The 25,394-nt window shown below is 38.8% G+C and overlaps 1 protein-coding gene across 1 annotated transcript in view; it reads right to left on the bottom strand.

Annotated features, from left to right (window-relative positions):
• Nucleotides 1-2,965: 2,965 nt before the first annotated feature.
• The window catches only part of CEMIP2 (cell migration inducing hyaluronidase 2), a 125,903-nt gene continuing 103,474 nt past the window's right edge, over nt 2,966-25,394 (bottom strand). The window contains 9 exon segments of the mRNA XM_079112054.1: nt 2,966-4,606; nt 4,608-4,786; nt 5,110-5,213; nt 8,720-8,874; nt 12,242-12,340; nt 15,209-15,428; nt 17,723-17,837; nt 17,840-17,904; nt 21,605-21,813. Of these exon segments, the coding sequence (XP_078968180.1) occupies nt 4,583-4,606; nt 4,608-4,786; nt 5,110-5,213; nt 8,720-8,874; nt 12,242-12,340; nt 15,209-15,428; nt 17,723-17,837; nt 17,840-17,904; nt 21,605-21,813 (1,170 nt within the window). The 3' untranslated portion in view covers nt 2,966-4,582.

The raw sequence follows: 25,394 nt of genomic DNA, 5'->3' as shown, positions 1-25,394 counted from the left end.
GGGTTAGGGCTAGACTTCGGTGGTAGAGAATCCCAGGGCTTAATCCCCATGCTTAAAAAAAAAAATCAGGAGAAGAATCTGTACTCACCATAAAGAAATAACAGTTTAAGATGGTGGGTATGCTACTTACCCTGAATTGATAACTACCCAATACACTCATGAATTACAACCCTGCAGTGTGTCTCATATATACAAATGTGTCAATTAAAAATAAAAACAAAAACCCCATTCTTAGCTCAAAATTGTAGGCAGGGAGCTTACAGACCACAGTTTGCCAACTCTAACCAATTGTGACCATCATATCTAAGCTTTCCTAAGGATGAATTTTAATTGCTTTTCATATTTAGACTCATCATTTTGTCCACATAAAGAAAATTACAGAAAACGCATCTGGGAAGACATATTCTGACCAATCATGTTTTATTTTTGAATAGAACATTTTCACAGCTTGGTATAGGCTGATGTTTTGGGACACCCTGTGGGGCAGAGCTTCTCATTTAGAAATCACAGTTCAATCATGCTCTGATTTTATCACCTAAGAACAAAACATGTGCCAGCCTGTATCCAACACAAGAACCTAATTAAGCATTACTTTTATGGGTTTCTTTCTCATAATGAAGCTAAGTAAGAGTAAAAAACTTCTTTCTTCCAAATGACTCAAAAGGTCCAGCAAATCATGAGAAATGTTATTATCTGAGAAAGAGGAACTGGGAATGGCTTTCCTTCGTTTTTGTGCCAACGCCACACCCCCAGTCACCCGGCCATATTTTGTTGAAAATTAGCTCCCGTTCAGAGTTTGCTCCAATTTCTAGCAGACTGGGTCATTACCAAGTCCAACAAACAGTAACGATACAAATCTGTCACCCTATTAAAGGTTTTCACCTCAAAGAGAATTTATCAGGTTATTAGGTATGATTTCACAAGTATCTGGACCCACCTTTTGACCCACTTATCCCATTCCTCGGTTTACACCCAAAGGACTTAAAATCAGTATACTACAGTAACAAAGTCACATCAATGTTTATAGTAGCTCAATTCACAATAGATTGTGGAACCAGCCTAGATGCCCTTCAATAGATGAGTGGATAAAGAAACTGTGGTATGTATATACAATAGAATATTATTCATCCATAAAGAAAAATACTATGGTATTTGCAGATAAATGGATGGAATTAGAGCATACCATGCTAAGTGAAATAAGCCAATCCTAAAAAACCAAAGGTCGAATGTTTTCCCTGATAAGTGGATAATAATATATAATGGGGATGGCAGGGGGTGGGGTGAGAGAAGAATGGAAAAACTTTAGATTATGTAGAGAGAAATAAGAGGGACGAGGGGGCAGGGATATGAAAAATGGTGGAATGAGACAGACATCATTACCCTATGAACATGTATGGTTACACAAATGGTATGAATCTACATAGTGCACAATCATAAAAACAAAAAGATGTATCCCATTTGTGTACAACGAATCAAAATGTGTCTGTAAAAATAAAAAATATTTTAATAAAAAAAATTTTTTTTAAGTTTCTGAAAACTAAACAAGAAATCTAGAAGATAAACTCCAATTCTGCCACATAAACCAACAAGCATTGTCTTGGGGTATACTCGCCTTCTAGGAATAATAGAAAAACACATTTGGACTAACTAAATGCATTCCTTCCTTTTGAAATGCTTTTCAACCAGACTGGCCCAAACACTACTTCATCCCTTAGGGAATGAAAACCTAGTTACCTGAGGCAGGGAAGCCTCCTTCCCTCTCCTCCTAGCTCAGCCCCGCTCAAAGCAAAGTAACTCCATGGCTTGAGGACCTGTGAGCAAGTTAGAGACAGAGGAGTCCTAATCCCCCACCCCTGAGTCTACACATCAGCTTAGCAGCTGCTTTGGAATCACTTCCCATGGGGGCGGGGGGTGCATCTGCCTTTCACCTCCTCACAAGCTCTTCCAGCCTCTGGAGATAACAAATGGCGTCCTGGCTCAGGTGGAGAGGCAGGACCCACGTGGCAAAGACGTAAAACACCCGTCTGTGGACAGTACAAGAGCCCCTGGGTTTCCCATCAGCCAGCTGATTTGTAGCAGCCACGTTTCTGGTACTCAGCCAGTTGCCTCACCTGATGGAAAACGCTTACAAACCTATAAATCACCTTAGAATACAATGCCTCGGTAGAAACAGAACGGACTGCTAGCTCCCAAATGCCCGAAATGTGGTTATCAACTCGTATGTCCAGTTTAACAACTGGAGAGGGTTAATGACTGGAAACTGTTAAAAAAGTTCTATTAAAAAAGAGAGAGAGAGAGGCAACAAGTGCTTTGTTTAGAGTTGGAAGTTCTATAAGCAACACAGAAAACAAATAAAAATAATAGATAAGTGCCATCATGTTTTGATCACAAAATAAATTATAGACTGAAGTTCAACAGTGGGCCTATTATTGTGTTAGTGCAGTGGTTCTGAAACTTGGCTACACATTAGAATCACCCAGGGAGCAATAAAAAAATTCCAATGCCCAGGCTGCACCCCATACCAATTAATGCAAATCTGGGGGTAAGTGGGTGGGGTCCAGGCCTCTATATTTTTTAAAGCTCCCCAGAGAGATTCCAATGTGCAGCCAGGGTTGGAGCACATGGAGAGTATGGTCCCACTCTACTAATGCTCAGCCTTACAAAACTCTACTCACTGGATTTGCCTTCCTTATTTCTGCCAATAATTTCTTTGTCACTGGAATCTGGAATTTAAAAAATTACAGAGATTCACATACGCACATATATAAAATACATGCATACATCATTTTTATTTGTTTAACTTAGACCCTGATTATTAGTATATAAATCAGAAAAACTGAGTGCCTTGAAACTTATATCTCCTCCCCAAATGTTTAAAGAATCAAACTCTAAAAAACACACATCATAGATATTTAAGTCATATAAACGCACACATACACACAAACTTTTAATCACTTTCAGGAACCATGATCCAATAATATATTTAATAGGTAAGATCTCACTCATCACTATACAAGTGAAAAAACAACAACAACAACCCACACCCAAAAAACACATAACCAAACTTTGATTAAGACATGTGCCCTTTAGCACGAGCACTTACAGTTAGAATGGTTTATCGGTAGCACTTTGAGGTAGCATATTCTGTAAAGTAACAGAAGTCACAGAGCTGCTCTGTAGTGTCTCCTGGACACAAAAGTACAGGCCACCAGCCCTTGGCCCTTGGTAGGGGAAAGTGAATTTGTCCATGCTCATTGCCAATGTCTGCCCAAACACACTTGGCCATCTCTCCACCAGACTTGTGCCTCGTGGGTTTATAAAAACATAAAGGCATTTTGAAGTATCTTCCCTCCTGATGTGCAACATCCAGGCTGTGGAGCCAATCTCCTTTTGCCACACACAACTCTCACTGGCAGGGGACACATGATCCCAGTGAAAAGGGAAACCGGGTGTCATGATGCCCTTTTTAATTCATTAAGAGTGACTCACTCCTTTAAGGCTATGAAGAGGCTCATTTCTCAATATCCCCTCCATGATTCTGACCCTTAAGAAGGCTCCTCCTATCTTCCCCTGGTTACCATCATTTTGGAGTATCATTAAGCTTTCTGGGATATTCCTGGCAGGATGGTGAGCAGAGAAGCTTCTGAAAAATCCGCACGAAAACAATAACAAAAAACTTAGGTGCAAGAGCAACACCAAGAACAGACTTCCTTTGTGCCAAGTTAAAAATGACACAAAGTTTACAGTTCAGGAAAACAGCCTGCCTCTTTAAAAAAAAAAAAAAAAAAAAATGTAAATATACAGCTCAGCTCTGCACTTTAAACAAACACACAGTCAAGACAGGCTAAGGATTAAAGCTGCAAAAACTGGTCCCAACAACCTCAGACCCTGGTGCAGGTCAAATTTTTGCCCAATGGCCACAGATGAAAGGGATTTCTCATCCCCCAAAGCCCTTTTGTCCCAATGTACTTCCGGTTTGAAAATTGAACCCTTAGAAGTGATCAATATACAAACGAATAAAAATAGCACATGTCCAGGTAAAAAGGGCATGAGCTGGGCCTGAGTTGTCATGTAAAATTCTGTCATTCAGCATCATATAAAATTCTCAAAGGCTGCCCAGAAATAGGGCCCCAGGCATCACTGAACATGCCAGACACCCAAATCCACTGCTTTATGATACAACTGAGCATTAGACTTCAAGTATCCAAGGTGCTACAGCAGCTGGTCCTCTGAAGAGCTCAGGCTGACTCTCAGAAGCCCCCACCCCACCTCACCATGCCCATTATACAAAAAATAAAACACTGCTTAAGGTCATTATCAAATAGTAGGGTGCATGGTGAGGAGCAAGAGGACTGCTCTCTGAATACACCAGCCTTACAAAGACGAAGAAATCCTTTAACATTTTGTACAACTAGAAGGTGCGTGAGCTGGTATTCAAGCAATCCCTTTAAAACTCTTTCTTTTCTCCCCTTTTAGTATCAAACAAGAAAATGGTTCCGTTGGGTTAACAGTGTCATTTTTAAATGCCATAAATTAAATAAGTTAGTTCACATTTTTTTTTCCCCCAGCACTTAAGTTACAGTCAGTCTCTAAAGCGCTTTTGAAGCTTGCTTTAACAACTCCAGGTCTCTTCTGCGGGTGCTTCCAGTCCTGGGACATCCATAATCATCTAGCTGCAAAGGTATGAATTCTTCAAGCACCCCAAGGCCCTGGCCAGCAGGACTGGTAAATAGCTTAGTCCATGATGGTTTAAAGTCTCCACTGAATCCCAAAAATATGGTACTCCCTAAAAAAAAAAAAAAAAAAATTTTTTTAAAGTTCAAGTTGTACAGCTACTAGTTCCAGCAAGATAATGCAAGAGGGGAGTCAGGGCTGAGAAAACAAAGAGATATATATAAGCACTCCACACTTCCTTACATCAGCAAATGAACGCCTCTGTTCTTACCACCCACATGACAAACCATATCCCAACACAATTCCTCTAACATTGTCCCCTTCTGTAGACATTATCTTAATGATGTCATACCAGCCAAACAAGCTCATTCCACTGTAAAAATGCATATGCTGTTGGCCTCATAAAGAACTTGATAGAATAATACAAATACAAACCTTTGTTATAAAGGTGAGCTGGTTTGGCTAATCCCAGAGGTATTAACGAATCTGAAATGTTCAACTGCTTTATTTCTCCTCTGGTGCTCAACAGAACAATAGACCTGTAAGTGAAAGTGAGATAAATCAGAGCCAATTCCTATAATCCAGCAGGTATTTATTGATTATCTTTTGGAACTGAGTTCAGCATAGAAATACTAGATAAAAGCAGAAATCAAAAGGAAAAACAACTCGGAATCCTTTTCATCCCTGCTGGTACTAGTTCCAGTTTCCCGGCCCCAGATGAAACTTCTCACTTTGCTACAAATAGGAAAACTCCAAAGTAGAGAAATCAAAAGTCATTGACATAAACTGACCCAGAGGGAGCCAGGACCTGGCTCTTTTGAGGAATAATTTGTTGCTCATGGGAGTATGGCTTTTGTTTTACTTAAGATTCTTTATATACCTATGGTCTATCATCACTTTATATACCTATGGTCTATCATCTTAAAAAATAAAAAGAAGAGCTGAAATTGTAGCTCAGTGGAAAGGTGCTTGCCTAAGAGGCACGAAGTCCTGGTTTCAATCCTCAGGACTACAAAAAATAAATAAATGAACAAATGAATAAAAATAAAACATGGTTTGAAAAAAGTTGACATCTTTTAAACCTTGCCATCTTTATTATGTAGTAAATCAACATAGTACTCAGACTTGTTTGTGGATTCTTTGTCCTGATTTAGTTACTATAGTTTCAAGGTTTATTTCAGTGTTTGATATTAACAAGTCCCTTATATTACGGCAATTTGTGTAAAGAGTTTACTACTACTTATACATTACTGGTGGGACTGCAAATTACTACAACTACATTGGAAAGTGGTATGGAAAGTTCTGAAAAGACAAGGAACAGTTATCACCATATGACCCAGCTATCCCACAGCTTGGTTTTTATCTAAAAGAACTAGAATCACCATTTTATAGTGATACATGCTTAACCATTGTTGATAGCATCACAACCTACAACAGTCAAGTTATGAAACCACGAACATGTCAGTCAGCAGACAAATGAATAAAGAAAATGTGGCATATATACACAATGGAGTTCTATTCAGACACAACGAAGAATGAAATTATAACATTTGGTAGTAAATGGATGGAAATGGAGAACATTGTGCTAAGTGAAATAAGCCAGACTCAAAGTTTAAATGTTTTCTCTCACATGTAGAAGCTAGAAATAAAAAAGAAATGAAAAAAGGAAATCTTATGAAAATAGAAGACTTCAGTAAACTAGAAGAGGGAGACCAATGAGGAAGGAGAAGGGAGGGAAAGAACAAGAATTGAGGAATGAAGCTGACCAAATTATACTATGTGCATATATAAATATATCATATTTCAATTTTATATATGTAACTATAATGCACCAATTAAAAAATAAATAAATAGAAGGAAGATCAATGGAGTAGAGAAAAAGGATAGGGGAGGAATGAAGGGAGGGAAAGAGGAAGTGCTAGGGATTGAAATGGAGAAAACTAGATTAGGTTATGACTATGTCAAAATGAACCCAACTGTTATGTATAACTATACTGCACTAACAAATACAAACAAAAAAGAGTTTACTCTTCCATATTTATTCTTTCAGGTGAACTTCCATATCAAATGCCCAAGTACAATAAAAAACTAATCTGTTTACTTCCCCTAATGGAAATGTGCTAAATTTATATTTTAATTTAAGTAGAGTGACATCTTTAAAACATTAATTTTCCATCCAGAAAAGGTGAGTCTCTCCTTTAATTCTACTTTCGTGGTCTATACTTTAGTAATGTATTTATTTTCTTAATGTGGGTCTTGATTTTTAAGACTAAGATTCTTAAGTTCTGTACTGGTGTGAGCTCTTTATCTTGATCTTTCTAAAGCAGTGAAACCTCAATTCACAATCAGCACAGAGGACTGTCCCCTGAAGACCTGACTTCTGTTTATGGGTCAGAATCACTCAGGACTCTGCTGTGAGATCATTAACAGATCAGCCTGCCACCACATGCCCTTTTGCACATGCATGTGCATGCATGCACACAGACACAGACACACACACACACACACACACACACACACACAAGAGCAAGCCTTCAATCTCCCTAGAAATCTCTGCCAGCTGCCCCATAACTTCTCAATACTTAGTTAAAATACAACATACACATAGGATCATATTCCTAAGTGGCCAACAGATTTAAGTTTTTGCAAACTTACCACAGTGTACAACCAGTATCCAGATTCTTGCAAGAATCTTTTAATGAGTTGATTTTTAACTCAAATTAATAGATTAACTTGCAGGACTACTGTATTGTCCTAAATATTTGTGGTGAAAATTATATTCTAGACTTTTTTAGGGGAAATGAATGCATGTGTTTTCACCATTAGGAAAAACACTGAAATCCTTAAAGAATACTGTAACCTCCAATAATGATCTTGAACCATAAGACAGAACGAAAGCCAATATTCATATCCACAGGTTCTGAATATGTGAATTCAACCCACTGCAGATCAAAAATATTTGGGAACAAAACTGCATCTGTATTGCATTATGAAAAGACTTTCTTTCGTTGTCACTGTCCCCTAAACAACACAGTATAACAATTATTTATATAGCATTTATATGCTATTCAGTATTACACATAACCTTGAGATGATCTAAAGTATACAGGAAGATGTACATAGGTTATATGCAAATATGACATCATTTTTATATGAGTGCTTGAGCATCTTCAGATTTTGGTATTTGCAGGGGGTACTGAAACCAATCCCCCATGGATAGAGAGGGACAACTCTATATATACACATGGACTACTACACCAAAATAATTCAGTTAGTTCATGGGACCTGGTCCTGTGATTTATAAGTAATAAGATCAACTGAAAATTATTTGAAAGCTAAATAGGCCTTCACTCCCTGGGAAGCTTACTTTCTTCCCTGAATGGCTACACTTAGCATTTGCAGCAAAACTAAAGGGCAGAGAGGACCCTAAATTCATATCCTTGCCCCTAGGCAGGGTACGACCAACCCAGAAAAGAAAGGTTTCTCTCCTGTGCATCTTTCTTCAGAAATCAACAAAGAAAAAACAGCCAAACAGACCAGACACTCAACCATTTGAAAATCAGTTTATCCTTTTCCAGGTATTTCCAAATGACTAGGGGATGATTTCCTAAATCACATAGTACAGTCCTGTACAAGGATCCATCAGTGGGACAATGATAAAACTGCCTGGAAAATTACTTCAAAATGGTAATAAGCCTACCGAGGGATTTGGATACAACACAGATCAACTTAGTTCTAAAAAGTGGCACAGTAGTGTTCCACACAATGAACTTTTCTAAGAGCCTTCCTATCATTTGCAAAAATCTTCAAACATCTAAAGGTCTGTCATGGATAAGTAACAGCTTGTCAATGATAAGCACCTTGGACCACATAGGCATCACTCTAAGGTGAAAAGGAAGGAACACCTTTCGCAGAGTCCTGAATGCCTGCAGAGTTAAAGACCAGGTAGACAAACCAAAGCCGAGAGGTAACCAAGCGTTACCTGTGTAGAGGACTCCACATCCTCAAGGTGGCTTATTCTTGGTAGAGAGTGAGCCAGACCTACCTCGGAGGGATACTTGTTTTCAAATACTCTTCCATGCGACTGACGTCAGCAAGAGGGAAAACCTTCTTCTCTGTCAACCGGAAGGGAATGCTGCATGCATCCACAAGGAGGAGGAGGACACCTGCACTTCGGAAGGGAAAGTCGGTGCGATTGACCTGAAGATAAAAAACTTCTGTTGTCAGTGCTGTTGCCGGAAGATCTCTGGGATGAGTGGCCTTTCCTGCCACTTTGAACCCATGATTCTGACTATATTTCAAGGATCCGAGTTATAGGTTTCACTTATTCTTTCCATCCAATGTCTGAAACTGTGCCTGCATCCCTCGAGGCTCTGCTTTGATCTTCACTGATAGAATAAGTTACTCTGAGCCCCAGCAAGCTGAGCTGGGTGACTCTTCTGCTGTGTTCAAGTTCTCATCCACACACACAAGCATTGTCACCGGGGCCAGAGCCCTGCAGTCAGTGAGCAGGGTTTGGCCTCTGTGCTACACCCATACACAGATCCCCATCTGACTCACAGAGTTTGAAATAATATCATTCAAGTCCAAGTGCTCTATCATCTTTTGCTCCAAATATAGCCCTCTTCTGACATCAAAAGAGCAAAATAGTGCTTTTACTGAGTTTCAAGCTACTTTTTATTTTACAATGACTGTGAGCTGAATTTTCATAATCATCCTCTTTAAATTAATGGTTTCTCATCTTTTCAAGAAAGAGGCACACTCTGGCTGGGCCCAGTAGCCCACACCTTGTAATCCCTGAGGCTTAGGAGGCTGAGGCAAGAGGATCAAGAGTTCAAAGCCAGTCTCAGCAATTTAGTGAGGCCCTAAGCAATTCAGTGAGACTGTGTCTCTAAATAAAATATAAAATAGGGCTGCGGATGTGGCTCAGTGGTTGAGTACCCCTGAGTTCAACCCCTGGTATCCAAAAATGAGGCACACTCTGGACACATCCAAATATCATTAAGTTCTCAGCCAAAAAGGAAAAACAAAACAAAGCTGACTAAACACTAATCCTCAGGCAATGTTTCTCTTTGGAAAATCATAAGCTGAACTATAGTGAGCTAACAAGGAGAAACACTCTCACCACTTCCCTTGTCCTGGCTTGGGAAAATTATATTTAAATTTTATTTCTAATAACTATTGTTATTACCAAAATTCAAAATAGTCTTATGAGCTATGTTTAAATTGCTCTAATCTAGTGAAGAGCTCTGGAAATTCTGAAATTCTGTATATGCTAAGACTAGAAGTGTTTCCTTTATTTTTAAAAAATTTGAATGCTTAAAATTGAAGTATAGTTGGATGTGGTGGCACATGCTTGTCATCCCAGTGGCTTGGGAGGCTGAGATGGGAGGATTGCAGGTTCAAAACCAGTGTTAGCAACTTAGCAAGGCCCTGTCTCAAATAAAAAAGAGCTGGGGATGTGGCTCAGGGGTGAAGTACCCCTGGGTTCAATCCCTGCTACCAAAAAAACACTGAAGCACATTTGAGAAAAAAATATCTAATGATCCTCAACACAAATTGTCCTTGTGAAAAAACACCCCCCAAAATCTGTTAGTTAAAATAAAACTTTCCATGAAAACCAATGCAATGACAAGCCCTAGGAATGAATGCCTATGTTATGCATCTGAAAACCACTGGAGATACACAGTTCCTTAACTTTTCCAGGGTCCCAGGCACCCAATGTGCAATAGTGAAGTCAAACAAAGTCTTCAGACCTTGTGCATAACCTGCCTGAATGTTTGTTGTTATTGTTGTTGTTTTCGGGTGAGGCAAAACAATTTCTTCTTCAATTATCTAGTAAGCTATTATAATAGTGGGTCTCAACCCCCACCCTCCTTCCTTATGCAACGCCCCCCCAGATGTAATCAGTAGGCTGGGATCAGATTCTTCATGCAGCTGAATGCAGCAAGAGGCTGAGCTAACAAATTCCATGCTCATAAAATTACATCTTCAGCATCATACAAAATGAAGGACTGCTAACACAGGGGAACAGATGTAAATAGTCTTTAAGAATCTTTGAGCTACATTTAAACAGGAATCTCTTTAATTCAAAGCTGTTAAGTAAAATTCAAATTCTGGAATTAGATGATGGTGATGTGTGCACAGTACAAATGTACTTCATGCCACTGAACTCAACACCTAAAAATGGTTAAGATGGTAAAATTTGTGTTACGTGTATCTTATTACAATAAAAACAAACCGGGAAAGAAAAAAAGTAAAATTTAACTTTGTCCACATATAAATGGGTTTGTGATCATGTTGTTCACCATGGGTGGGGACGGAGAATGAGCTTCTAAAGAGATCATGAGAAACAGGTACAGGCCCTGGCTGGCTATGAACTAGATGGCTAGACACCCATTACCTAAAGGGCTCTTTACGTGGTGTCTCCTAGGTCAGCCTGGTTTTGGATAGGTCACAAGCCAAGGCCTGATTCCAGTGACTAACTTGACTCTAAACTCAAATTCTAACATTGACACTGAGACTCACATCTGTACTTCCAATAAAACACTTAGGAAAGATAGCTGATTCTCATCCTTTCACTTTCCTCATCTGAAGAAACTAAGATATAGGCAATCTTAAAAAGCCAAAGATATTTTAAAACTTTCATTTCCCATATTTTTATTTTTTTAATTTTTAGTTGTAGATGGACACAATACCTTGATTTTATTTATTTCTATGTGGTGCTGAGGATTGAACCCAGTGTTTCAAGCATGCTAGGCAAGCACTGAGCCCCAGCCCCAGCCTCCGCCCCCATTTTCCATATCTTAAACAACTTGAGAGCTCATTTTAAGTTGAAAATCAAGGCAAAACAGTTTTCTACATAATGACTGCCTACAGTCATTATTTTCTAACCAGAGATGCCTTTCCTCTTATAGAAATGAAATCAGAGTCACCTGTAACAGGGGGTGAAAGGTAATGTGAACAAGTATTAACATTAGCTTAAAAGTAATCAGTAAACAATCCATTCAGAAAAAAAGAATTTTAATAATATTTGTAATAGTATTTCAAAACACATTACAAATGCTTAGGAGGTTTTTATGCCTCACTGTATTGTTTGCCACCAATAATCAAAATGTGATTAAAACCAGTGATTATTGTCAGATAATATATATCATCAGGATGCAGGATAAAAGCAAAACGCCAACACAGTGTACACAGCTGCTATGGTCAGAATGTTTGTGTCCCTGCAAGACTTTTGTTGTATTCCTAATTCCTGAAGTGATGGTAAGTGGGGCCTTCGGAAAGTGATCAGGACACGAGGGTGGAGCCCTCAGGACTGGGACTAGTGTCCTTAGAAAAGAAGCTTGAGAGAACCCAACCCTCCATCATCTGAGGACATAATAGAAGGCACCACACAAGAACCAGAAAACAGGACCTCCCCAGAGGCCACAGCTATCAGTGCCTCGACCTACCAGTGTGCTTCCCAGCCTCCAGAACTGTGAGAAAGATTTCTGATGTGTGTAAGCCTGTGGTTATTCTCTTACGGCAGCCCAAAAAAACTAAGGCAACACATGACAGTACTTACAGAAATAACAGACGGGTCTCCACGCTGAGTTTCTGCTTTGCTGGGTGACTGAAATTGCACAGGGAGGTAGGTCTTGTGAGGATCACTGGTAAACACCACCTAGATAGGAAGAGGTTCCATATTTAAGGTGACTGTGTCCTCCTCCTGAAGGGTCCCTCAAAATAAACTCAATTATATTAGTTCCATTGAGTGTTTCTTTTTCTGAGCTTTCTGTACATATTTCATAACCCAGAATTCCATTTTTTAATATACTTAACACAAGAAGTGTATGTTTTTCATCTTCTGGAACAATCTGTTTCGAACAAATAAAAGCTTGTTAACGAAATCAATTCAGGGGCTGGAGGTGTAGCCTAGTGGTGGAACATGTGCTCGGTATGTGCAAAGCCCTGGATTCAATTCCTAGCATCCTCTCCTCAAAAACGTCAGTCATTTCAATAAATGACTAAATAAATGTGCATTAAATTTAAATCGCTGTAAACATTTTGGGCAAAAACAGATACAAATCTTTTTAAAGGTTCTTTTCTGATCGATTATCGTGAACTGGGGCTCAGTCATTCTAGGATTGAGGAAAGAAACGTCTACAACAAGGGCTACCCTGTTTAAAAAGTTCCAGTGACCTGGTACATGACCAGGTCTCAGCTCTTCTCTGTGACCTGCAGAGTGCCTCAGGACTGTGTCACATCTTAGGTACAAACCCCCATTTCTCTCCATCAAGAGGAGAGATTCAAGAGGAGGGCCCCTCTCTCACTTCCCCCCAAGCTCTGCATTTTTTTTCCTCTCTGCCTGTGTGATCCCCTTTCCTTGTCCCTTCCACTCCTCCAAACGAGCCCCACAAGGCTCTCTGCTCATTCAGAAACACTTAACTCTCACATAACTGAACACTTAAAAGTGTTATTTCCTTATAAATCAACATCAACAACTTCAATGCAAGAACAAAGAATCACCAGAATACTAAGCAGCATTCAGAAGCTGGACATTTCTTTGAATTTCAGGTTTGGGGTCAAAAGTTCATAAGAATTTTCCTACTTACTTCTAATACACACGTTTGGTTTTGATACTCGAAATAAAAATTCCTCTCAAATTGCCAAGTAAAAGCAATGTTCACAAATACTTCAAATATTTTGCAACCGAACAAAGTCAGGAATCAAGACATTTAAAAAAAATTATGATCAGGGCTTCCAGAACAAAGAATAAAGAATGCTAAACATTAATGCATGAAACCATTTGACGGGATAAGCCTAGGATGTTTCCAGTTATGACTTAATCATTGTCGCAAATTATAATGTTTAGTATAAGTTCTATAAAGTCTCTTCAGCAGCATGCAGGCATAGCTCAGTGGTAGAGAGCTTACCTGGCATGCGAGGGGCCCTGGATTCAAACTTCGATATCACACAAAAGTAAAATTAAATAAAGTCTCTTCAGCAATGAAGAACTTTCTGAACAAATCCAACTTGAGAATGAGGCTGGAAAAATAAGTCTCCCACAGAGATTATCTCAAACTGTCACTTTAACAGTCAAAATATTGCCTGGGGGTTAGGGGTACAGCTTAGTGGTACAGAGTGTGCTTAGCATTTGCAAGGCCCGGGGTTCAAGCCAAAGCACCACAAAAAAAAAAAAAAAAAAAAAAAAAAAAAAAGAAAAGAAAAAGAAAAAGAAAAACATGGTCCAACCAAGGGCCCACATACACATACATATACCCACAAACATATACTCTTCAATACATGGGGTTTTTTGTTTGGTTGGTTTGTTTTAGATTTTACCTCTATGGGAGAATACAGGCTACTCAAGAATATGGGAGACTGAGATTATGATATGAGTTGCCATTAAAAAAATACTTATTAGCTATCCTCTTGGGCAGCATAAATCCATCTTTCTCTCCCTGTTTTCACTGCCACCAAAGGCAGAAACAAACAAAAAGAGAGAAATGATGAACTTGTACAGTGAAAGATTTTGATTTCTCAAAATAATTAGGCTGATTAGAATTGAAAGCTAAAGATTTAGAAGTTTTCTCCATATAAGTAGGCAGTGCTCATTTCTGTGACAATTTTTGCTCTAAAAACCATCCTCAGTGGAACTCAAATGTCAATAGCATCAGAATCACCTGTAGGACTATTAAGGTCCAGATGGCTGGGTCCCTGCCCCAGAGCTACTCACTCAGTAGGACTGGGGTGGCCCAAGAATTCCCACTTCTCACAAGTTCTCAGGGATGCTGCTGCTGGTGGTTGGGGGGCTACACTCAGTAGATGATTTCCCTTAGCCCCTATTTGTTTTGTGGAGACTAAAAATGAATCAGGGCAATATTCATTCTATTTATTTTTCACTTGGAATGATCGAATTCCTTTGCAATCCATTTGTACGGGCAACATAAGCGCATTGTTTGGGTTTATTTCCACGGCCATTTTTGACTCAAGATCCATTAAGATATAGTCTAATCAAGACTCTATCAAAGGAAGCATTTTTCACTTCTATCCAAAGTCAGTCTGTACTTTGAATTCCAAGGAAATACATAGCCCATGTTTCAAAATAAAGAATGGCTTTCCACCTTAGAAAAAGGAAACCATTCTCACACAAACTGCACATTTTGGAGAGAAATTTCACATTGCCAATAAAACAAACCATTTTTATATCACTTTTTGATGTATAAACCAAGTAGCAACATTGTAACAGAATCACAAATCTGGGACAGAAAAAAATGATGGCCAATGCAGTAACCTCTAATTTCAAACTATAAAACCCACAGCTTATCAGAATAAATTGATGTCTCACAGAGGAAAGGTACTTTTCGTTACAAATTTGGACTACTTTGCTTCTTATGAGGATAACATTCTAGAATAGGCCCCAATTTAGGAGACACCATCAAGTGTTTATAAATTGGCAACACAGATGTTTCAAAGAAAGTGCTCCTATTACAAAGAAACCCTTTGATTTCTGCTCCCCGGCTACAGCCCTCTCTTCTTCCTTATTTACCTGGTGGGTGCCACAGCCTTGACAGAGTCCGGTGAGCATGGACGGCATGCGCTTGACCACTGATGGCTTTCTATAATATTGTGGATATGCTTTGGCCATGCAATTACTGACGTCTTTTGAGTCTGTTGCTGCCTGGATCTTGACTCTTTCACATCCCTGAGATGAACAGTAACTGTGGCCATCCCTATGGCTTTTGGCTTTCAGATACAAAAATAGTAACCTGCACAAAGTAAAAAGCAACCCATTTGGTGTTAAGACTTCCTCTCACCAAAACTTATAAAATGCCTCAAATCAACTCATGGCCAAAGGGATTTCTCCAATAAGTAACTTTTCTTTAGAAGAAAAATAAATTACAAAACCAATAAAATTGTTTCTCTTTCTTCCCTATCCTGGTAGGGTCTTAAGTCAAATGCAGTACTGCTTTGGAAAATATTTTGATACCTTGATTCAGTCGTTCTGGAAGATATCAAAGTTGATTTCTGGTTTAAATTAGTTAAATAGGTAATTTGAGAAGATGGAATTTGGCCTGGCTCAAAAATTCCTTGGAAACTGTATACTTGTATTGAACTTAGGATTCGTAAATTGATGTGGTTTATTATTCTTTTTTTTTTTTTTTTTCTTTTTTGTTCATAAATCATTTTGGTTTAAGACACAAAACTGAAGTCATAAAACAACAACTCTGTTTGGCTATGGTCAAGATAGTCTCAAATCAATTCCTGTGATGTGTTCCAAGAGCACATGGGCCTGGGGTCCTTCAGTCTGTAACTGAGCAAAACTCAGGCTAAATCAACAGTTCCAACCATTCCAAATGATCCTCCTACTGCCAAGAGGGTCGGAAAAATCTAACTCCTAGGCAGCAGTCCAACTTCTATCTGCAAACCCAGTCTTTCTAAACAAAAGCAAGTCAAGATTCTAAAGTACTTTGATAAAATGTGATTGATAACCAGTAATCAAGAATTCATATTTTAATATGAGGTCACTAAACAACACAAAGTTGCAATTAAGAGTTAAAAAGTTAGTCGTTGCCTAACATCCAATAATTTTAGCACATACATTTAAAGAACATCAGGAACCTGATTGGGCGTGGGGCCTTCTGAAATATAATTAAAGTAGTAAAAGTGAAGAGAATTAAAAAAATATATATTTCTTTAGAGGCTGAGGGATTCTTGAGATACCCAGAACAGAAAATATTCCCATTTTATTATACAGGTAATCATTTATTTGTGGTTACCAGACTGCCCTTACAAATCTGGGTGTTCCATTTCTTTTTGTGGAAAAACAACTGGGAAGGTGGAAGCTCTGTCATCTACAGAATAAAAGTGCAGGTAGATGGTTTGAGTCTAATTAGAAATTGAAAAAATCAGTGATGATTATTTAGAAAAAATTTAAAGCTGATCATACCGGCCACTGCAGGTCCTAAAGAGAAAAAGAGTTGCATCTTTTTCAAAGGTCAACCAGATACTCAACAATTGAACCCAAATTTTCTTTCCCCAATCAATCCTGCCACCCTTCTTCTCCCCACTGAGCTTTTGCCTTTCCCCAAACATGCCATGCCACATTCTTCCATGCGTCCATGCATTTGTGCATGTTGTTCCCTCTGCCTGCAAAACCTCACCCATCTCTTTTCCCACCTCCTAATTGTTCCTCAGGAGGTCCAGTGTCACCCTGTCAGGACGTCACTGGTTATTCTAGGCTGAGTATCCGCAAAGGCACATTAAATATGTCAGTATAGAACTTAAAAACAGCCTTTAAATCTTTCCCTAATTATTTGCCTTGCATGCCCACATCTTTCAATGGACTGTGAATTTGTGAAAGAAATGCATCTTATTTATATTAGCATCTTCACAGGACCTAGACGATGGTATATGGCTGGAATGTCAGCTTAAGGATGGAGACTGAAAGAGCATGCCACTTGTTGGAACAAGACAGGAGGTCAAGCCTACCATAACCCACAGGCTGAGAGACTGTAACTGGACAAAAGCAGACAAAGCCAACAGGACCCCAGGAGAACAGGATTAGAATTAAACAGTGGAAAGATGCAGCCTAGAGAAAGTTGAAAGCAAATATGCCATGATTATACAGTGACCTTCAAAAGCTCAAGGTCAACTTGAAAGACAACCTTAAGGCAGCAGCAGGAGAAAAATGAGCTTCCACTGAAATATGAACTCTATCACATGTAAACAACTATCTTTGAACCTGTTGGAAGAAAGAAAGGATTTTCATTTTCAGTTAGGTGTACCGGTTATTCATTGTCAAAGATAACGTCTCTCCCTAAATTGTCTTAATATGTAAATGGCAAACATCTTCACTTGAGTCTCGCTGCCAGCTATAATTACCATTCATTCTAGTTCTCCTCTAAACCCCTAATAATGATGTGCAAAGAAGCACCCACATCAGTGGCTTTCCTAAACGACTATCGCATCACAGGCAAATCTTGGCTATGATGAAGAGCTAGTAATTTCACTATTAAAGAAAAATAGCATTCATTCTCATTCCCTGGTTCTACTGAATTACCCTGTGCTGGAGTCAAAATAGAATTTCCTCTCAGACTGCTTCCTCTGCAGTTCTTCCAGCGAGTGCACGGGCTCATATTCTTCAATTTTGGATAATGAGCCATTCTGCCGTTGCAAAAGCCAAAGGTAACTTGAAAACTTGTGTTTGATGGATAGCAGAGGCCAACTCGAATCCAGTCATTCCTTTAAAGGAGAGACAATTTTAAAAAAAATTAATTCACACACATTAAAATTCTTTAGGTATTATAGCATACATAAAATTTAACCATGATTTTCTCCTTCTTAAAATTGTGTGTTGAGTCACTAACAATGAAAATCCCCAACCCTGAGATACTAACAAATCACCTGCCTTTATCTGTTACCCACATTTCTTGTCACAATGAATTTTCAGCTTAATATACCCTACAGAGAAAAAAACAAACAGACAAACCTGGTTTCAACAGGAGTTGGGAGGATGTGAATAAACACTGAGTAAATATACTCGATACTCCAAATGGATAATAATGTCAAGTGAGATGGTTGGGTATGAGTGTACTGAGACAGAAAGATGAACAGCCTGATGTTGCATGTGTACAATGGCAAAATCATTCTAAAGAATTTTTATGTTCATAAATATCTTTTATCTTTTGTAATAATATTAAGAAATTTCTAGTGGCAGGCAGAATTGTTTTTTTAACACTTCTGATGTGTATCACTAAATTACCATAGTATTTTTTAATATCCTTAGATTTTAAATGATCCTTTAAAAAAAAAAAACCCCACCTAAAATATTTCCCCTTTTCAGCATTTGCTTTTTTTTTTCCATCTTTTTTACTATTCTCCATTTTAACCACTCTTAGCTGTAGCATGCTTGTCCACCCATCACCACTGTTCACTTCTAGAACTTTTTCCATCATTCTAAAGAACTTTCTCAATGTGTTATAATACCTTAAAATTGCCACTCAAGTCTTACCCAAAAATCCCACTTAGAAATGCAGATAAAGGATGTGAATGAAAAGAGGTTCTATGAGGTATAATTACTAGCAAACAAGCAGGGGACAGGAGAAAAACCAAATATTCATGCAGGAAGGGGCAGTTAAACAAAATTTCTGCACATCCACATGTGCAGAAAAACCTGATTATAGGTGAAGAAGAGAACAATAAAAATGTTTACAGGCCACCCTTTAACTAGGATTACAGATGTTTTTCGATTTTCTTTTTTAAAGTTTTTTCTGTAGTTTATTATGTTAAATAAGTGAGTACAGCATCATAACTCTTTTGGGGGGGGGCATACCAGGGAGTGAACCCAGCTGTGTGTCACCACTGAGCCACATCCCTAGTCCTTTTTTTTCTCTTTTTGAGACAAGGTCTTGCTAAGTTATTGAGGACCTCCCCAAATTGCTGAGGCTGGCCTCAAACATGCCATCATCCTGCCTCAGCATCTTGAGTCACTGGGATTATAGGCATGCACCACTGTGCCCAGTGGCCTTACAACTCTTTAGAGTGTTATTTTCAGAAGTGGAACTATGACAAAGTCAATGACTGCTCTGTAATTATATTAGATTTGGAAAAAGAAATTACCCATGTCTTCCTCTTGCTCCCACCCATCATGTAATTTTTATAATTTCTACCTAATTAAACTAGAAAAAATACGACTAACTTTTAGACCCATGTGGATTTTTGAAACTTCTAGGTTCAGCCTTTTTTTTCACTTGAAAGTTTTACTTGCTTAGTATTCAATGAAAACTTGCACAACTTGTGCATTTTCCCCTGGGGATTGAACTCAGGTCTTCCTGCATGCTAGGCAAGAGCTCTACCACTGAGCCACATCCCCAGCCCTGCATCATTTGATTCTAACATCTCGCCTCAAATGCATAATCCTGCTCCATATAACTTCTTGGAATACTGATTACTCTCTGCCATTTCTTCATCCTCCCTGACTATTATTTGTTTCTTTCATCTGTGGATCCCACAGACAGTCTCAGATTGGGCCTTAAGAAATCTCACCGTAGAGAAGAGTTTGAATATTTCCTCCACAAAGAAATAATAAATGCTTGAGGAGACAGAAATGCATACCCTGACTTAAATACACAATGCATACATGTATCAGAACATCATGTGGTGCCCCATAAATAAGTGCAATGCTTATACTTTCACGTATCAGTTTTAAAATACGCTTAAATTTACAAAAAAAAAAAAAGCTCTCACTGAAGACAATGTGAACTGAGCACTGGACACAGGGAGACCTAGGAGGAGGCTGCTGCAGGGTTCCAAGCAAGAGATGATGGCCGAACTCAGTAGTGACCCATAGGGGTAGAAAGCAGTAGAGATCTGAGTGACGTTAAGGAGCCAGAACCAACAGGGATGGAGAGGGAAAAGGCAGGGTGAGGAATGGGTACTGGGAAGTTCTGACTTGAGAGACAGTGTCAGTGGGGCAGAGAGAAGCAGCAGTAAGTGCTGGGGGAAGAAGCGATGGTTCAGTGTAGAGCACATGCCACATGCCTCACTACCTCAGAACAAGGGCACTCACCACCATGACCACTCATTCTTGGACGTGACCCACGTTTAGCTCAACTGTAAGTTCTAGCCTTCTCTGTTTACTTCAACAAGTGTTTGAAGAGAGTCTGATGAGTCCGAGCTTTATGACTAGTTAGGTGAATGAGCCATGGCAATTTTCCAGGCACATATCTGAGCAGCTTCATGGAACCCCATGGGTTAACAGTCTTACAGATCTAGATGGCTTTACGCCTGTCTTTCAAAATACAGTTGGCCCTCCATATCTGCAGGGTCCACCTTCACAGGATTCAACCAATGAACAAAATTCAAAAATACTTGCAAAATAAAAAAATTGTAGTTGCAGCGAAACAGACTATTTTCTTGTTATTGTATCTTAAACAATATATAATGATTATTTACATAGCATTTATATCACATTAGGTTTTATAAATAACTCAGAAGTGACTTAAAATGTATAGGAGGGTATAGCAGGCCTTGAGCATCCACGAATTTTAGTATCCATGGGTGGGTGGGGGCTCCTAAGAAACCAGTCCCCCAAGGACACGGAAGGACAACTGTGGTCCCCTTCCTCCTGTGTGGCTTCACTTTCCATCACTTTTCCTAACACCCTATATTCTCATCTCATCAAACCCATCATGCCCCAGGTAAAACAGGCCCTGTCCCAATTCTGTTTTGTAAGAAGGCTGACCAGTTAAAGTATCACTTACTGACTGCAGCCTGGCCCCACTCCCTGAGGCAGAATTAGTTGCATGTTCTCTGCCCACTAAAGCAAAAAAGAAGTTTTGGTCTATCTATTTGCTCAAGATTTTTTAATATACATCCAGTATGAGGTCATTCATCTTTTTATCAACTGACACACTTGAATAAATTAATGTAAAATATCAACTTGGACTGAATTTAACATCATTGGGACAAACAACTAAGAAAGGACAAAATAATGCTTTAAGTCAGAGCATTTATGCCCCTATTCCCCACCTCTTGTCCACAGCAGATATTACCAAGCAAGCTTACTTTCTTCTGTCAAATCTGAACTTGACCTCAACAATCCTTTAATTTTATAGGTGCTCATTTGGAAAACCATGTAAAACTTCTTCCAACTTAAGCTACAGAGAATTAAAGCATTCAGCAGCCTATCTTAAAACCTACTGTTGAATAGCTTTATGTACACAATACCTTGACCACAGAAAAAAAGAAATGTTTTCAAAATAACGGGACCCAATTTGTATACATAATGTCTTTACTCCATCAATGCAAAACACACAGCCTCTACACAAGAGGAACAAAGTACATGAAACGGACATTCTTGCTAGGAAGGAAATAAGCTATTATTTTCTCCACTAATTCAGTACTTGCTCAACTGTTTGACATGACAGTAACAGAAACATACTTGTTGAAGTTTACGAGGTATAGAAAAGTAGTCCGTGGTGCTGGCCCATTCCAATGGATGGTATAGCCCTTCTCCAGCATGATCACAGGCTGGTACTGTGGAAAGGCAGCCCTCTGGTTAATTCCCCGGAGCACCATAGGGTGGGATGGATACTCATCTCGTGTGATGGTCATACTAAGATTCTGCGTGTTCCAAGTCTGTACATAGACCTTAAAAGAGCAATTAAGAAATGAATGAAAGAGGATGAAAATTGAAATAACTAGACAAACTTTTCTAGCATCAAGTCACGTGTCTCTACATTAAAAAGAGAGATTCTGTGTTCTGTGCCAGACTAAATGAGCAATGGCCAACTACATCCCAAGCTACACTTGTAATGCAGCCTGCTTAAACTAGATGTGGTAAAAACAGACCCTGCATTCTTGCTGGCCAAGATCTTCATCATCAATTCCACTACTGCAGGCCAGCTTATTCATCAGAATATAAAACTCCCGTGGCTTATACAGCCTGTCATGAAATCCCTCAATCTGAAGAACACATATGCAAAAAAATTGGTAAACTAATGTGAAAACTGATACCCTGTACTTAAATCTAAGAGATTTTCCTCCAAACCAAGAGATGGAAAATTTATACATCTTGGGGCTTTGGCTTTCAATTTTCCATGACCTACATTAGCCCACAAAGTCATTTTTCACCCATTCAAAAAAAAAAAAGTTATAAAGAACTCTGCAGCAACTGGAAAAACATATTAAGCTGAGACGAATCTGAAAGTCTTGAATTTATTCCAGTGGCATTTCAGCTACTTTTCATGCCAAAACAAAACCTTCCACAAATGCATCCTCCAAAGGACAAACCTCAGAACAATTTCCTAAAACAAAGCAGTACCAAATAACTAAATTCTTCAGAAGTATCGAAACGTTTGTAGAGTATTGATATTTAATGCAGAATACTTCTGTATTTTTCTGTCATTTCCTATAATCTCATCTATATTGACTCCTCAATTACATATAGGTTCTTTTGTTCATGTTTGACTACTTTCACACACTATTGATATCACTTAAAGACTTAAAATGGAGGGGAAACATACTTTTAATACTTCTGTCTTCATTTAAACACTCATTTAATATACACTTTGATATATTATGTATTATTTTCTTAAATATTTTATTCATATTTGACACATTTAATTTGAGAAGGGAGAGGGAGGGAGGGAGGGATGCAGGGGGAGTAGACATATATATCCCCCACCTCCTGCCCAAGGAAGACTGGAGCGGGTAAATGCGACCTTAATTCTCCCTATTACCACCTTTCTTCCTGAGCATCTTTATCCCTTAGGTATGCAAAGAGCTGATGTGCCCTTTAAAAATGTTTACAAATAGCTAAAAAATGACTATTCTATCTAGGAATCTAGATGCTATCATCGTTTGCCTGCAAATGTACACTACATTATTTCTAAGTAAGAGCAAATGGTTACTGATGACAACTTTCAGCCCAAATTACAAATTCTCAGAAGAGAATTCCTGATCTGCGGTCCTACCATTCTCAGTCTCCTGGGAGGTCCTTGATGACTTATTTATTTTTTTTTCCTGCATCTACAAATACAAATAGAACTACGCCTCTATTTTGTAAGACAAAAAGATTTAAGTTCATACCGCAAAAATTTCAGAAACCCAAAGGGATGAATAATTTATGAGTAAATGTTAAAATATAAATGAAAAAGTACATATAACATTTATTATTAAAATTTATGATTACACAAATGGTATGCCTTGACTCCATGTACAAATAGAGAAACAACATGCATCCCATTTGTTTACAAAAAAAAAAATCATTTCTTCCAAGAGAGCAGAAAAAGTAGTGTGGAATAATAAAAATGTCAAGCAGTGAAAAAAAAAAATTAATTTAAAAAGTATGAGTTATCATAACCATGCACTTTATATATCCATAATAATTTTCATTAGTGAGCATCTACCGCTTTAAGAAAGACAGCAGACAGACACCCACACAGGGTTGACAAAAAATTTAATGAAAACTGTAGCTATTAAAAGACTATGGGCTTTTTATTTTTGGTTTTTACTTTAGTTTTAATTCTAGAATATCCACAGATTCCTAAGTATAGATGGCAAACAATTTGGAGCAGAGAAAATTCTGATTAAGAATAAAATGAGAGGAAAAAAGAAATCACCTTTTGAAACCACATTCTTTTCAGTATTATACTATCGCTAATTCTCCATTCTCTCCCTGTCTCCTAGGACTTAGTCTTGTTATTACTTTTGTTTATTTCTTCATGGTAATGAGAAATTCCACAACACAGAAGCTAATAACCCATTAAAATAAATGAGAAGCACTGTCCAGTCTTTATCACTTTTTAGCCCTTTGGTTGATAGATAAGAATCTAAATTTTTTTTAAGTTTTTAAATATAAGAGTCACATTCTTTGACAGTCATGATTCAAAGTCAGAAGAGTAATGAAGAATTCTGCTGTAAGACATTCCAACTACAGAGGCTCGGGTGGTAGAAATCTATAAAGCTCAGGGGGCTCAGAAAGGGACAGGCATGGGTCCACAAATGCACTCTTGACAGGTAAAGCAAGCAGAGGCAACAGTAGAGAAAGATCTCAAAACTGGTCCTTCCCCAAGAAGAGTCCACACCACAAATAAGAGCATCTCACAAAAAAAAAATGGAGGCAGGGGCTTCTTCCCTGCCTTGGAGGCTTTCAGAACCCAATTTCACTGAAAGGATCTTTGCTCCTCCTTTAATTTTCCTGTGTTCTAATCATCCCTTTCCTTTATTCTTTTTATCTCCTCCGACAGTCTATTATTAAATCCTACCCTCTCATTAGAAGGAGTGGGAAGTCTGCTCCCTTCAAAGTTCTGGGCCATTGGTGCCCCTGTTCTGTAATCTCTCCCATCCATCCAAATCTTACTGTCAAAATCACCTTTGCAACTGAGAGCCCTGACTCTCAAATAATACTATGTGGGAAGTCATCCTTATTTAGCGGAATCAGACTAGGTTGAGCCATGGGATGCAGAGGCCTGGCTTATAGGAACTGCCTGGAAGTATGTGGCGCTATGTAGGAGTGGTTCCCTGTCTCCTTCTGGATTCTCCCCCTAAGAGAGTGGCTTCCCTAACTCCACCCTACCCTGTCCATCACAGAAGCGGCTCCTCCCAGCTCTTGCCCCGTTTACCTGTATATTATAAATAAAGGAGAGTTGGGTGATTCCATGTTGTTGTAAGAGGCCAGAGCTGGTATGGCCATGCCCGTCACCCCCTCTCTCATAAAAAGAGTATTAGTTCTTGTAGTTCATTGAGTCGATAAGTTTTTTGGGCACTAGATAGAAAAACCACCAACATCCTCCTCTGGCAGTTAACCCTTTCCTCCATCACGCGGGACATGGCAGAGAGGACCCCCTACAGTACTAAACGCAGCAGGCACTTCACCCTCTGCCAATCCACCTGCTAAACGCTTTTCATGTATTCGCATGTCTGTCATCAGGGTCGCCTCCCAGAGAAGAGCTTCCCACTTTAGTTAGATTCCCTAATTTAGTCAAGAAAAATGAGCCTGAAAGCAAAGGGTACAACTAAGGGGACAGGACTAGAGTATGGTGAGAAACTTAAGAGTCAAAACACAAGCATTCCCTCCACAACAACATTTCAAACATATTTCACCAAGGTGAATCATTTGGTCCCACTGCAAATCACTTTTTCACTTGTTAAACTGAGGGAGCATTCAGTAAAATTCTCTCCACCACCCTACCCCTGAAAAATCAAGTTTGGCAAAGCACCAGTCACAC

The sequence above is a fragment of the Sciurus vulgaris genome (genome assembly GCF_902686455.1).
Source record: "Sciurus vulgaris genome assembly, chromosome: 15".
NCBI classification, from domain to species: Eukaryota; Metazoa; Chordata; class Mammalia; order Rodentia; family Sciuridae; genus Sciurus; species Sciurus vulgaris.
This window is presented reverse-complemented; position numbering and strand designations above follow the sequence as displayed.